This window comes from Xenopus laevis, chromosome 5L, assembly GCF_017654675.1.
Source record: "Xenopus laevis strain J_2021 chromosome 5L, Xenopus_laevis_v10.1, whole genome shotgun sequence".
NCBI lineage: Eukaryota > Metazoa > Chordata > Amphibia > Anura > Pipidae > Xenopus > Xenopus laevis.
In genome coordinates this window covers 15,652,668-15,666,470 of record NC_054379.1, presented here as the reverse complement: position 1 = coordinate 15,666,470, position 13,803 = coordinate 15,652,668, and the positions used below count along the sequence as shown (strand labels likewise).

At 41.4% G+C, this 13,803-nt stretch overlaps 1 protein-coding gene across 2 annotated transcripts in view; it reads right to left on the bottom strand.

The window, feature by feature from the left end:
- Positions 1 to 13,803, bottom strand: part of mark1.L (MAP/microtubule affinity-regulating kinase 1 L homeolog) — a 97,692-nt gene that overhangs the window by 9,665 nt on the left and 74,224 nt on the right. The window contains exons 8-16 of one of the 2 annotated variants that reach the window (XM_018262618.2): positions 11,857 to 12,093; positions 10,491 to 10,610; positions 8,989 to 9,088; positions 8,769 to 8,881; positions 8,229 to 8,382; positions 6,528 to 6,721; positions 6,138 to 6,238; positions 2,364 to 2,516; positions 536 to 793 (exon numbers count right to left, since the gene is read on the bottom strand). In XM_018262618.2, coding sequence (XP_018118107.1) covers positions 536 to 793; positions 2,364 to 2,516; positions 6,138 to 6,238; positions 6,528 to 6,721; positions 8,229 to 8,382; positions 8,769 to 8,881; positions 8,989 to 9,088; positions 10,491 to 10,610; positions 11,857 to 12,093 — 1,430 coding nt within the window. The remainder of the gene's footprint in view (positions 1 to 535; positions 794 to 2,363; positions 2,517 to 6,137; positions 6,239 to 6,527; positions 6,722 to 8,228; positions 8,383 to 8,768; positions 8,882 to 8,988; positions 9,089 to 10,490; positions 10,611 to 11,856; positions 12,094 to 13,803) is intronic. The other variant, XM_018262619.2, reaches the window with a different exon arrangement.

The window sequence follows — 13,803 nt, the reverse complement described above, 5'->3', positions numbered from 1 at the left end:
CACCCCGGGTGCCAGCTTCAGCTAGCCGAAGAATCTTTCCTCACAGGGAAAATCCAACCTCCTGGTAGCAGGACACTTGAAAAACTAAGTGTTGAGCACTGTGTGCGGGGTTAAGCCAAGCACGGCACGCCCCTTAATTAATTGTTACCAAGTGTCCTGCCTCCTGGAGGGTGGAGCTTAACCCCATCGGTCCCTGTGTCCCCCTAAGACGACAGAGAAAGTATGTTTTTTCTAAATTGTCTCTAAGGGGTATTGAAGTGACTGGCTAAGATTTAGAGCCAATGGTGAGAGGTAATGCAAGACATGCACCAAGAAATGACTTCCTAGATAGGTTTGCCAGTGTTGGGGTTCACATTCTGTTTACTATCAATATCAATACAGTGCTGGTGTTTCCTATTTTTGTCAAACTGTGTGAGTTGAATAAATCTGTTTTACAGATCTACTACAGTATATCCTGGCTTTAAGCAGCATGTACCAGAACCTTTTCCCGCTACTTTATAGGATGCCATACTTGCTGCTTGCCGTTTTCACTTACCTGCGTACAAACTTGGAGGTGATCTTGCTGATGATTCCAGTGGAGGTTCCTCTCCGACTGTGAGAGAACTGGGAGGTCTCGTGGGCCGGTGAAGCGGGGGGGCCATTGTAAGTGGCTGTGCGTCGGTCCCTGAGCTGCTCTCCATGGAAAGTGCTCCGGCTGGTACTTCCACGAGGGAAGCGCGTCCGATCAGGTGTAGTGGCGCTAATACTGTGAGCGGATGGGGACGTGGCGGGCACCCTCTGAGTTCCAGTACTGCTTTATCAAACAAATACAAAGGTAAACTCCAACATTCTTCAACCATATCACTTTTTCAAATGGAAAAAAATTACAAAATTTTTGTTTGCACAAAGGTAAAGCATGCGGGACATTTTATCCAGAATCCTTGGGACCTGGGGTTTGCTGGATAACGGATCTTTCTGTAATTTGGAGCATCATACCTTAACTCTACTAGAAAATCATGTAAACATTGAATAAACCCAATAGGCTGGTTTTGCCTCTTAATACGGATAAAATATACAGTATCTTAGTTGGGATCAAGTACAAGATTCTGTTTTATTTTTGCAGAGGAAAAAGGAAAATTTTTAAAAATGTGGATTATTTGTATGGGTCGTGTCGGACTGGCCCAGCAGGATACCAGGAAAACTCCCGGTGGGCCCAGGTATCAGTGGGCCCTTGTGCTGCTAAACTTTTGGTCTATTTCATGGCCATTCCATATTTCTATGAGAACAAAGGCTAAATAGATGGAATAATAGATTATAGTATAAAGAGAGCAGACTAGGAGAATAGAGGTTAATTGAGGAGATGAAGAATATTAGTACTGAGAGTGGGCCCCTGGTCTAAGGTTTTATGGTGGCCACTGGTCTAAGGTTTTATGGTGGCCACTGGTCTAAGGTTTTTGGGTGGGCCCCTGGTCTGAGGTTTTTGGATGGGCCCCTGGTCTAAGGTTTTTGGGTGGGCCCCTGGTCTAAGGTTTTTGGGTGGGCCCCAGAAAGGGACACGGGCTTTCTGTAATTCTGAGCTTTCTGGAAAAGGGGTTTCTGTATGTATGTTGCTTTGAAAAGCAAATGTGAGGTGGTAACACGTGATTGTTTTTAACGTTTGGGGAGGGATCTCCTGGGGTATAAATTTTGTGGCCAAATGTAACAATAGTAATGCCTATGAACAAGTGCCTGTGGGCACGAAACGCGTAAGGTGGAGCATCAATTGGTCTGTATGCCTACTTTTTAATATTTATGCTGAATAAAGGGTGATTTTTTAACTTTGAGAGAATGATTTGGAATATATCTTTGGATTTTTGACTTGGGTGCCTTTGGAGTTGGGGGCTATATTCCAGTATCTTTTGGCCCTTTCTTGACAGGCCTGTATAGATTGCAGCAGCTGATTAATAATTTTTTGTTTCTGGATAATGGTACCTGTACGAATTATTTTGTTTATCTAGTCATTGGATCCTAGCACTTGCTAGAGCATCTAGTATTTATCAACCCCTTATTTCCTTTCGCAGATCTACTTTAATATTGTGCCCCCCTCTGTGTTATAAAACTCCCAGCATCCCCAGCAGCTTTTGTCAGCAGCCATATATTTTAACATGTCTCTATGGATTTGGATTATCAGAAGTCAAGAAGACAACAAAAGAGGATTTGGACAATATTGTCTACCGCATCGTCATGTCTCCATCTAGTGGTCAAAATGTGCTTTCTATTATTGCAACAATGCAGAACCTAGTTATGTTCTCTACCTACATATAGTTCTGACACAATTATTATAGTGTAACGGTCTTTCTAAACAGCTGCGGCTGTCTGGAGTTATCCGTTTAGTAAACAGGTACCTTGGCCGGAAACCTTCAGTACCGTCTTTGATTGTAGGCAACGTGACTTTAATGGGGTGGCCTGAGGCAGACATGGACTTCTGGTGACGAGGTCGGGCTGAGGGTACCGCAGATGCTGTAGAAGTCGTGCTCCCTGCAGACATTTCAGTTAGGCTGGAAAACAGGAATATGATGGTGCTATTATATTATATAATTATGTTTTAAAAAAGGAAAATTACAGTTTCTAATTTCAGTGTGGTTCAAGAGCACAGAACAGGCCTAAAGCCGGGACGGCCCTGACAGCCAGGAACCCAGCTGTGTTAACTGTACAAACTTTGTCTTCTTAAATCCATGCAACATGATCTGCTCACTGCTAAAAGTTCTGTCCTCATGCAAACGGCTTTGCAGATGAAACCATCTGTGCTAAGTGCAAACAATTCCATCACCAGATATTCATGAAACCATCTGTGCTAAGTGCAAACAATTCCATCACCAGATATTCATGAAACCATCTGAGCCAAGTGCAGTCTATTTCATCACCAGATATTCATGAAACCATCTGTGCCAAGTGCAGTCGATTCCATCACCAGATATTCATGAAACCATCTGTGCCAAGTGCAGTCGATTCCATCACCAGATATTCATGAAACCATCTGTGCCAAGTGCAGTCGATTCCATCACCAGATATTCATGAAACCATCTGTGCCAAGTGCAGTCGATTCCATCACCAGATATTCATGAAACCAACTGAGCCAAGTGCAGTCTATTTCATCACCAGATATTCATGAAACCATCTGAGCCAAGTGCAGTCAATTCCATCACCAGAAATTCAAGGAACCAGCTGTGCTTTCTGCAGAAAGGTCCATTGCCAGATGCAGTAATTTCCTCACTAGACAGTCAGCTTTGTTAACTGCAAAAATGTTCCATTGCCAGATAAATATAGAACCAGAAGTGCTAACTGCAGCAAGTTCTAGCCTAGAAAGTCATGGTAAGTCTCTGCTCCCCCAACAAAGGGTTCAGTGTCCTGGACCAAAACGGTTTTTACAGAAATCATTGAAAAGTGTTAAAGGGGTGGTTCACTTTAAGTATATTATAGAGTGGCCAATTCTAAGCAACTTTTTAATTGGTCTTCGTCATTTATTTTTTATAGTTTTTGAACAGTTTGCCATCTTCTTCTGACTCTATCCAGCTTTCAAATGGGGGTCACTGACCCCCTTTCAACAACAAATGCTCTGTAAGGCTACAAATGTATTGTTATTGCTACTTTTTATTACTCGTCTTTCTATTTGGGCCCTCTCCTATTTATATTATATATATATATATATATATATATATATATATATATATATATATATATATATATATATATATATATATATTCACTGACCCCATCTTAAAACAAATGCTCACAAATTCTTTGTTATTGGTACTTTTTATTACTTGTCTTTCTATTCAGACCCTCTCCTATTCATATTCCAGTCTCTTTTTCAAATCAATACATGGTTGCTAGGATTATTTGGTACCTAGCGACCAGATTGCAAACTGGAGAGCTGCTGAATAAAAAGCAAAATACCTCAAAAACCACAAATAAAAAATGAAAACCAATTGCAGAATATTACTCTCTGTATCATACTAAAAGTTAACAAAGGTGAACAACCCTTATAAATAGTTATGCTCCCCCAACAGAACTCTTCCTTGTTAATGTACTGTACATTACAGAAGATGAAAATCTTTTTTTTTTTTCTTTCCCTTTTATCCAAATTAAATTGGATTTCAATGTTCTTATTAAACAAACCTATTATTAACCTGCACAAAAGATGTATGATTACATCTGACTCATCGGGCAATTAGTGCTATTTTCAGATGCAATTCATGCCATTTAAACGCAAGCAAAAAAACTGTATTGTCGAAGAGAGAATTATAGGAACATAAGTGAATAAATGTTGCTCAGAGTGGTGGGGTGAGGGAAGGGGTTAATAAACAGCCCATGAAGTCAAAGTGGTGGGAAAGTTAATTGCAGTTTGACATCACTGGATGGTATGTGCTTGGTGGAAACAATTGCATGCAGCGCATACTGGCTGTTAGAATAAAAATGCAGCTGAAAGCATAAGAGAGAGATTTTTTTACAAACTGTTAAATCTTTTTCTCTTCCCTATATTGGGAAACACAGGCACCATGGGGCTTCTAATCCAACATATTCTTAATACTGAAGAGAGACAGCTATTTTCGCCCCTTCCTAGACCTCAAAGAAATCAACAGATTCAGACCTCATTCTTAGCCTAGATCCACCACCTTGGTGCCCTATTTTGCTTGTGCCCTTTGCAAAACAAAATTCCAGGCAGCTTCAGCGGACACAGCAGATTCCTTCAAGCTTAAAGGAGAAGGAAAGCTACGGAGGCTTTTTATTGCCAATAGATTAGCCACATAGTGCAAGCTAGAACGCTATATTTATTCTGTAGAATGCTTGTCCATACTTGAGTAAACAACTCTAGAAGCTCTCTGTTTGTTTAGGATAGCTGCTGCCATATTAGCTTGGTGTGACATCACATCCTGACTAAGTCTCTCCCTGTTCACTCACAGCAGAGCGGGGAGGAGGCAGAAGGGAGGAGGGAGGAGCAAACTGAGCATGCTCAAGCCCTAGCCCTGGAGGTTTAAGCTGAAAACAGGAAGTCTGATACAGAAGCCCATAGTACACAATAGAAGGAAAGAAATGTGGTGTTTCTTTTGACAGAGGACTCAAAGCAGCATTACTTTGAGGGTTTATTGGTGTATTTATATAGACCTTTCTGATAAAGCTTACTTAGTGTTAACCTTTCCTTCTCCTTTAAGGTCTTGAGTAGAGATCTGGGGGTACCAGAATCAGGTTCCTCACCTTAGAGAACCTGACCTTCTTCCTCAGAGTCCATATCCTGTTCAGCAGGGGACCCGGGGGGGGGGGATGTTGCTGTTTTGGCTTTGGAAGAAGGAAGGTTTTGTAGTGTCTGGGGTGGCGTAGCAAGCCGCTCTAGTACTCTATCTAGAGTTTCAGGTATGGGAGCTAGGTTCTGCAATTCTGCCAAGGAATGGGAGATGACGCGCTAGTTTATCGTCCATGCTCACTTGACCGGCCATAGCTGTCGTGGATCTAGGAGGCAGGGTCGCAGGAAGCAGACCAAAGGCAGGGTTAGGGCGGGCAGATTTACTAGGTGTCCACTAAAGCTGCCCGGAATTTTGTTTTGCAAAGGGGGACAACAATAGAGGACACCAAGGTGGTGGATCGAGGCTGAGAATGGGGTCTGAATCTGTTGAGTTCTAGGATGGGGCAAAAAGGGAAATCTCTCTTCGGTACTATGAATATGTTGGAATAGAAGCCACATGGTGCCTGTGTTCCCCAATAAAGGGAAGTGAAAACAACACAGTACTGTACATCAGTTTGCTGAATGATACAGTGCTGGGCATGCAGACTGTGATTTCAGGTATTGGACCTGGGATGGGTCCTTGGGTCTAAAACTTTGCTCCAAGTGATCCTTAAAATCAAGTTTCCAAGAAAAAGTGTCCCTATGTTACCCCTGATACCTCGAGATGCAATTAAAAAACGTCCAAATTAGCACTGCAGTATATTTGGGGGCCAGATTATAATAAAATGATATCAAATAACAACAATAAGAAAACTATGGAGCTTGGGTCAAGGGCCATAAAACGTTTGGAGGGCTACATTTGGCCTGCACTAAATACTTGTTCCATATTTTAGCTTTGTTTTCCCAAATGGAGCAGGTTTTATGTCAGCACCAAGCAGCAAGCTCCGGAAACAAATACCTGCTGTCTTTTCCATTTTGTACAGCAGTCTGTCTATCAGTAGTGCGTTCACATACATAAGTGTTTCTTCTGGTCATCCCACTGCCGGGAAGTAAGCTATTCTGAAAACCAAAAAGAAAAAAAATGATTATAGATTTGCACATGATTCATAATGTCATTCATTATTGATGGGGCCAATCTCTTAAAAATCAAATAGCACTGGTAGTGGAAGCCCAGTTTGCTAGAGGCCATCGAGATAATGAAATAACAGGTTTGCTCCACTATTCTCTACAAGATCTTATTTGTCACATCACAAAACACAAACATAAGACTGTACTTCAGATATCAAATTGTGTGTACATTTGTGTGACAGAAACTCATGACACAATAACAAATGAAGTTTTTACTTACACTTGTCCCGGCTGAAGACTTTTTCCTCTCTGGCCCTACCAGGGGGCTGGCTACCACTTCTCCTTTGGAGTTGACCATAGTGTTGCTAAGTTTACGTGACCCGTTTTTGTCCCAGTCTTCTTTCTGTTCGCTTTCAACACTGTTTGCTTGCCCTCGTTTTGTATATGAAACAGAAGGAGGGATTGATGGCCCGGCTGTTAAGCGATGAAAACAAGGGATGAACTTTGGTCTTTTTTCAACCCAATTTAACTATGTAACTATTACGTCTCACTCTATGGCTGGGAAACAGTGTTGTTTATTTGAGGTGCATATAATATACAATAGTCAAGGCAAGCAATTGGCATCCTCCATTACAAAACATACAGGTTTATGCTTAGCATTTCAAACAGCTAAATGCCTGGTGTAAAACATTTACCTCCATATGTAATATAAGGCACTATGTTTGCCCAGGAGCAGTGACCCATGGGAACCAATAAGATGCTCGCATTCAAACAGGTGACTAGGAAATTCTACTTTCTGATTGGTTGCTGGGCAAAATTAGTGCCTTTTATTACATAACCCCATTATTGGGTTATGTAATAAAAGGCACTAACCCCCATATGTAATAAAAGTCACTAAGTTTGCCCAGTAGCAGAAACCCATAGTAACAGTAATAAGAAGTTCGCTTTTAAACAGGTGACCAGTAAATACTATCCTACTCATTGGCTGCTATGGGTTGCTGCTGCTAGGCAAACTTAGTGCCTTTTATTGCATAACCCCCTTAGTTTGCCCAGGAGCAGTAACCCATAGTAACTAATAAGATGTGTGCTTTTTAAATGGCGACCAGTAAATACTATCCTTCTGTTTGGCAGCTATGGGTTACTGCTCCTAGGCAAACTTTTATTTCATAACCCCCTTAGTTTATCCAGGAGCAGTAGCCCATATTAACTAATAAGATGCGTGATTTTTCAATGGCGACCAGTAGATACTATCCTGCTGATTGGCTGTTACGCATTACTGCTCATAGGCAAACTTAGTGCCTTTTATTGCATAACCCCCTTAGTTTGCCCAGGAGCAGTAACCCATTGTAACTAATAAGATGTGTGATTTTTAAATGGCGACCAGTAGATACTATCCTGCTGATTGGCTGCTACGGGTTACTGCTCCTAGGCAAACTTAGTGCCTTTTATTGCATAGCCCCTTTAGTTTGCCCACGAGCAGTAACCCATAGTAACTAATAAGAAGTTAGCTTTTAAACAGGTGACCAGTAAATACTATCCTACCGATTGGCTGCAATGGGTTACTGCTCCTAGGCAAACTTAGTGCTTTTTATTGCATAACCCCCTTAGTTTGCCCAGGAGCAGTAACCCATGGTAACCAATAAGATGTGTGATTTTTAAATGGCGACCATTAGATTCTATCCTGCAGATAGGCCGTTACGTGTTACTGCTCATAGGCAAACTTAGTGCTTTTAAATGCATAACCCCCTTAGTTTGCCCAGGAGCAGTAACACATAGTAATTAATAAGATGTGTAATTTTTAAATGGCGAACAGTAAATACTATTACTTACAAATTACAAATACTGCTGATTGGCTGCTATGGGTTACTGCTCCTAGGCAATTTTTTATTGCATAACCCCCTTAGTTGGCCCAGGAGCAGTAACCCATAGTAACCAATCAGCGGGTATTGGTCACCATACCAGTGCACGTGTGCATCCGTACCATGATCGCTGAACCGTCTTTGCTTCTGATTTGCAGAAATGCTCCTCTGCACCTTCATGTGTGCGGGCGACGGCACCGAGCTGTTGTTTAAATCGCTGCTCGGCCGAGACCTCTGACAGAGGTTGCTACTGGATAGAGACTCACTTCCCTCAAACTGCAAGAGAGACATTTATTGTCAGGGATCGATTGGAAGAGATGAACTTGGCTTTATTCAGGCCCATATTCAAGATCCATTACAGCGGTGGGTGTGCAATTCTGACACGTTTCGTGCCTACATGCTTGGCATTTCATCACAGTAAAGAGTTGGGAAACTGACAATATGTCTATCCCCATGACAGATTTCAAAATTTAATATAAAAAAATCTGTTGCCCTTTTAAGAAATGGATTTCAGTGCATAATTCTGCTGGAGCAGCACTATAAACTGATGCATTTTGGAAAAAAACATGTTTTCACATGACAGTATCTCTTTAATAAGCACTGGAGGTTTCTGCAGACACACAGAAGAAGAAGAATAAGACACACAGAAGCCAATCACATACCTCAGGAGGCTTTCTACCCAGAAGTAAGTAGGTGGCCATGACTTCATCGTATTTCTGATTTACTACGGCGTTGTTAATCTCTTCTCTTGAGAACCCCATTGTCACCATGATATCTAGGGAGAGTAAACACAGCTGCAAACACATGACATCTCACTCAAGCTTGACTGCGCTTGTAAACCGATACATTCAATCTGTTGCAGAACATTTGGGGGTGGATTACCTATTCGCTTGGTGTCATTATTATCTGGTTCGGGCTCAGTATACGGCTTTAGCTCTTCATCGTCATAGCCAACGTTCATCCACCGGTCCTTCATGATTTGCTGGGGAATTCATGAAAAGATATTTAAGAATCGGAAAAGAAAAAATTTGTCTGCACTGCTGGTCCTGACCATGTACCATCACTCAAGTGTAGCAGTAGTCGGCTTCCCAACAGCCAACATTCCAGTTCTCATAAGGCATGGCACATTTAACACACAGTACTTCTACCCGCCTTGTGGCCACACTCACTTGCAATTCTAGAGAACGCCTTGCTCTATCTACATGGCAGTACCAATTCAGATGCATGGTACCATGGCAGCATAGGTATTCCTATGTACTAAGCACAATTCAGCAGGAACAGCCCCTAAGTTTGCTCATAGTCTGTACAGAGAGATCCCATAAAACTATGGCAGCATAGGTATTCCCCTGTACTAAGCACAATTCAGCAGGAACAGTCATCTAAGTTTGCTCATAGCCTGTACAGAGAGATACTGTAAAACTATGGCAGCATAGGTATTCCCCTGTACTAAGCACAATTCAGCAGGAACAGTCCCCTAAGTTTGCTCATAGTCTGTACAGAGATCCCATAAAACTATGGCAGCATAGGTATTCCCCTGTACTAAGCACAATTCAGCAGGAACAGTCCCCTAAGTTTGCTCAGTCTGTACAGAGAGATCCCGTAAAACTATGGCAGCATAGGTATTCCCCTGTACTAAGTACAATTCAGCAGGAACAGTCCCCTAAGTTTGCTTATAGTCTGTACAGAGAGATCCCGTAAAACTATGGCAGCATAGGTATTTCCCTGTACTAAGCATAATTCAGCAGGAACAGTCCCCTAAGTTTGCTCATTTCCTGTACAGAGAGATACTGTAAAACTATGGCAGCATAGGTATTTCCCTGAACTAAGCACAATTCAGCAGGAACAGTACCCTAAGTTTGCTCATAGTCTGTACAGAGAGATCTCATAAAAATATGGCAGCATAGGTATTCCCCTGTACTAAGCACAATTCAGCAGGAACAGTCCCCTAAGTTTGCTCAGTCTGTACAGAGAGATCCCGTAAAACTATGGCAGCATAGGTATTCCCCTGTACTAAGTACAATTCAGCAGGAACAGTCCCCTAAGTTTGCTTATAGTCTGTACAGAGAGATCCCGTAAAACTATGGCAGCATAGGTATTTCCCTGTACTAAGCATAATTCAGCAGGAACAGTCCCCTAAGTTTGCTCATTTCCTGTACAGAGAGATACTGTAAAACTATGGCAGCATAGGTATTTCCCTGAACTAAGCACAATTCAGCAGGAACAGTACCCTAAGTTTGCTCATAGTCTGTACAGAGAGATCTCATAAAAATATGGCAGCATAGGTATTCCCCTGTACTAAGCACAATTCAGTAGGGCAATGATCCTTTAATCACAGTAACAGAGAGAAATAGTGGATTTCTGCATTGAATATAAAGAGCACTTACGTCCAAGCTGCCTCGTTTCATTGGGTTCAGTACAAGCAACTTCTTTAGTAGGTTTTCACAGTCTGTGGACATATAGAAAGGAATCCGGTACTTTCCTCTTAATACTCTCTCCCGCAATTCCTGTGAAAAACGTGAAATAAGCACCGGCTGTCAATGTAGTCGTACATACACACACAAGCTGAGCTCTCTCTCTATTCCTATGGACATTATACAGGTATGGGGCCTGTTATCCAGAATGCTCAGGACCCCATAATTTGGATCCTCATACTTAAAGTCTACTAGAAAATCAAGTAAACATTAAATAGACTGGTTTTGCCTTCAATAAGGATTAATTATGTCTTAGTTGGGATCAAGTACAACCTACTGTTTTATTATTACAGAGAAAAAGGAAATATTTCAAAATTTGGATTACTGGATAAAATGGAGACTATGGGAGACGGCCTTTCCCTAATTCAGAGCTTTCTGGATAACGGTTTTACGGATAACGGATCCAATGCCTGTACTAAAATGCTGTGGATTCTGCCATTACACCTTTAAATAAGGTTAATTCCATGTCTGGGAGACATTTATAAGACAACCCGATGCTCTACAAAGTGGAGCAAGTATTTTGCCACTGAGGCTAACTATCCGAACCCCATTAATGGCGCCCATGTTTCAGGGTTAAAATGACATCCACCCTAAAAAAACATGTTGATCCTATGTTTGCCATAGAAATTGGTATAGTAGCTCTGACTGATTTACGCAGGTATAACTACTCTGCAGTCTCTCTCTTTATTATGCTATCATTTGAGCATGTTAAAGGGGTGGTTCACCTTTAAGTTAACTTTTAGTATGTCCTCGAATGGTTAATTCTAAGCAACTTTTCAATTGGCCTTAATTTTTTCTTTGTTATGGTTTTTGAATGATTTCCCTTCTTTGTCTAACTCCTTCCAGCTTTCAAATGGGGGTCGCTGACCCCCATCTAAAAAACACAAATGTTCTGTAAGGCTACAAACGTATTGTTATTGCTACTTTTTATTACTCCTCTTTCTATTCAGGCCCTCTCCTATTCATATTCCAGTCTATTATTCAAATTAATGCATGGTTACTAGGGTGATTTGGACCGTAGCAACCAGATTTTGCTGAATTTGCAAACTGGGGAGCTGCTGAATAAAAAGCCACATTAGTCAAAAACCACAAATAATAAAATAAAAACCAATTGCAAATCGTCTCAGAATATCACACTCTACATTATACTAAAAGTTAATTTAAAGGTGAACAATCCTAATGGTTTAATAGTAAGGGAAGAAATAAGACCTCTAGGGAGAGTACTTAAAATATCATATCCAATAGCAATGGGCAGTGTAGGCTTTGCACCTAACCTTACCTTTAAGTTCTGACCATCAAAAGGTAAAGAGCCGCTCACTAGTGTGTAGAGAATGACCCCGAGACTCCAGACATCCACCTCTGGCCCGTCATACTTCTTCCCCTGAAACAGCTCAGGTGCAGCATAGGGTGGGCTCCCGCAGAACGTGTCCAGCTTGTTCCCGATGGTGAACTCGTTGCTGAAGCCGAAGTCGGCTATCTTAATGTTCATGTCTGCATCGAGCAACAGGTTTTCTGCCTGTAGCCAGTGACAAAAAATGGGAAAGGTTAGAGAACATCCATCTTAAAAAAGGATACTGTCACAGGAAAATATGTTTTTTCCCCAAAACGCACCAGTTAATAGTGCTGCTCCAGGAGAATTCTGCACTGAAATCAGTTTTTTTAAAAGAGCAAGCAGAATTTTTTATATTTAATTTTGAAATTTGGCTTTGGGCTAGACATATTGTCAGTTTCCCAGGTGCTCCCAGTCACGTGACTTGTGCTCTGATAAACTTCAGTCACTCTTTACTGCTACACTGCAAGTTTTAGTGATATTACCCCCTCCCTTGCCTCCCCAGCATCTTAACATCAGAACAATGGGCAGCTAACCAGAAAGCAGCTCTGAAACCTCTGCTGAAATTTTTTCTTGCATTGCCCTAGCCCCACCAAGTGGTAGACATGAGAATAGGACCAGAGCAGGAACCCCCTCTGCTTTTTTTTCCTACTTGGGTGCTATTCTCATGTCCACCACTCGGTGGGGTATGGAGCACGACCCATGTAGTGGTATAATACAATGGGAAAGGGAGAAACAATAGTTGTCTCAAAGCAGTTGCATCCTGAAGTGCTGGATCCTTCTCAAAGCTACAAAAATACATTTGCTGGTTCAAGAATACAATTTTTGAATAGAAGTGTGAATTATGTAAACAATGTAATTTAGAAATAAAAAGTAAACCTTAAAAATCATGACGGAATCTATTTGAAGAAAAGGCAGTTCTTCTTTTATCATGACACACTATTTCCTATCTGGCCATAATGAATAATACTGGTCAATGATCAATAATGTTTTTTTTGTTTTTTTTTAAAAAGGGCAGAACTTGTCACAATAGGGCATGTTGACCTATGACACCCATTGACAAATAAGGGTGATGGGAAGGGTGAAGGCATATTCTTAAAGGGACACTAATATCCAAAAATGCCCTAATTCTGCTTATTTTCTGGATTTAAAAAGGGGGATAAATTAAGTCATTTTGGTGTCAGCACTAGGATTTAAAGGAGGACTAAAGCTTAACCAAAGAAGTAGCTAGAAATGTTGAACATTATGTTTTGTGCTTCTGTACCAGCCTAAGGCAACCACAGCCCTAACTAGCAGTAAAGATCTGTGTCTCAAAAGATGCCCCAGTAGCTCCCCATCTTCTTTTCTGCTGATTCACTGCACATGCTCTGTGCTGCTGTCACTTACTGAGCTTAGGGACCTACTCACAATATACAGTACACATAGAATAGAAATGTCACAATATAAGGCTGATTAGTAATTAATACAGATAATTACTACATGGCAGCACAGAAACAATGCAATTAGCATCAGAATTTAATAATCAGCAAACCTGTAGCATCAGCTTATATTACAGGGGAAGCTCATTTTCTGCTGGATAATTAGTGACGAGCCCTAAGCTTAGCTTCTCAACAGCCAATCAGAGGCCACTGAGCATGTGAGTGTCACAGACACTTTCCAAGATGGTGACCCCCTGTGACAAGTTTGAAATCCTGGATCATTGCTGCTATTGACAAGCTGAAACTTTAGGCAGGTGCAGTAGTTCAGTATATAAAATATGGCATTTTTAGCCACATTCATTTTTAGGGCTTAATTCTGCTTTAAAGCAATGTTGACACTGACTTTTTCAGCCCCATCTAAGAGTACTCCTTGAGATGCCTTTGCACCCAGGTGCACCCCGCAGTGCCCCCCTGGTAG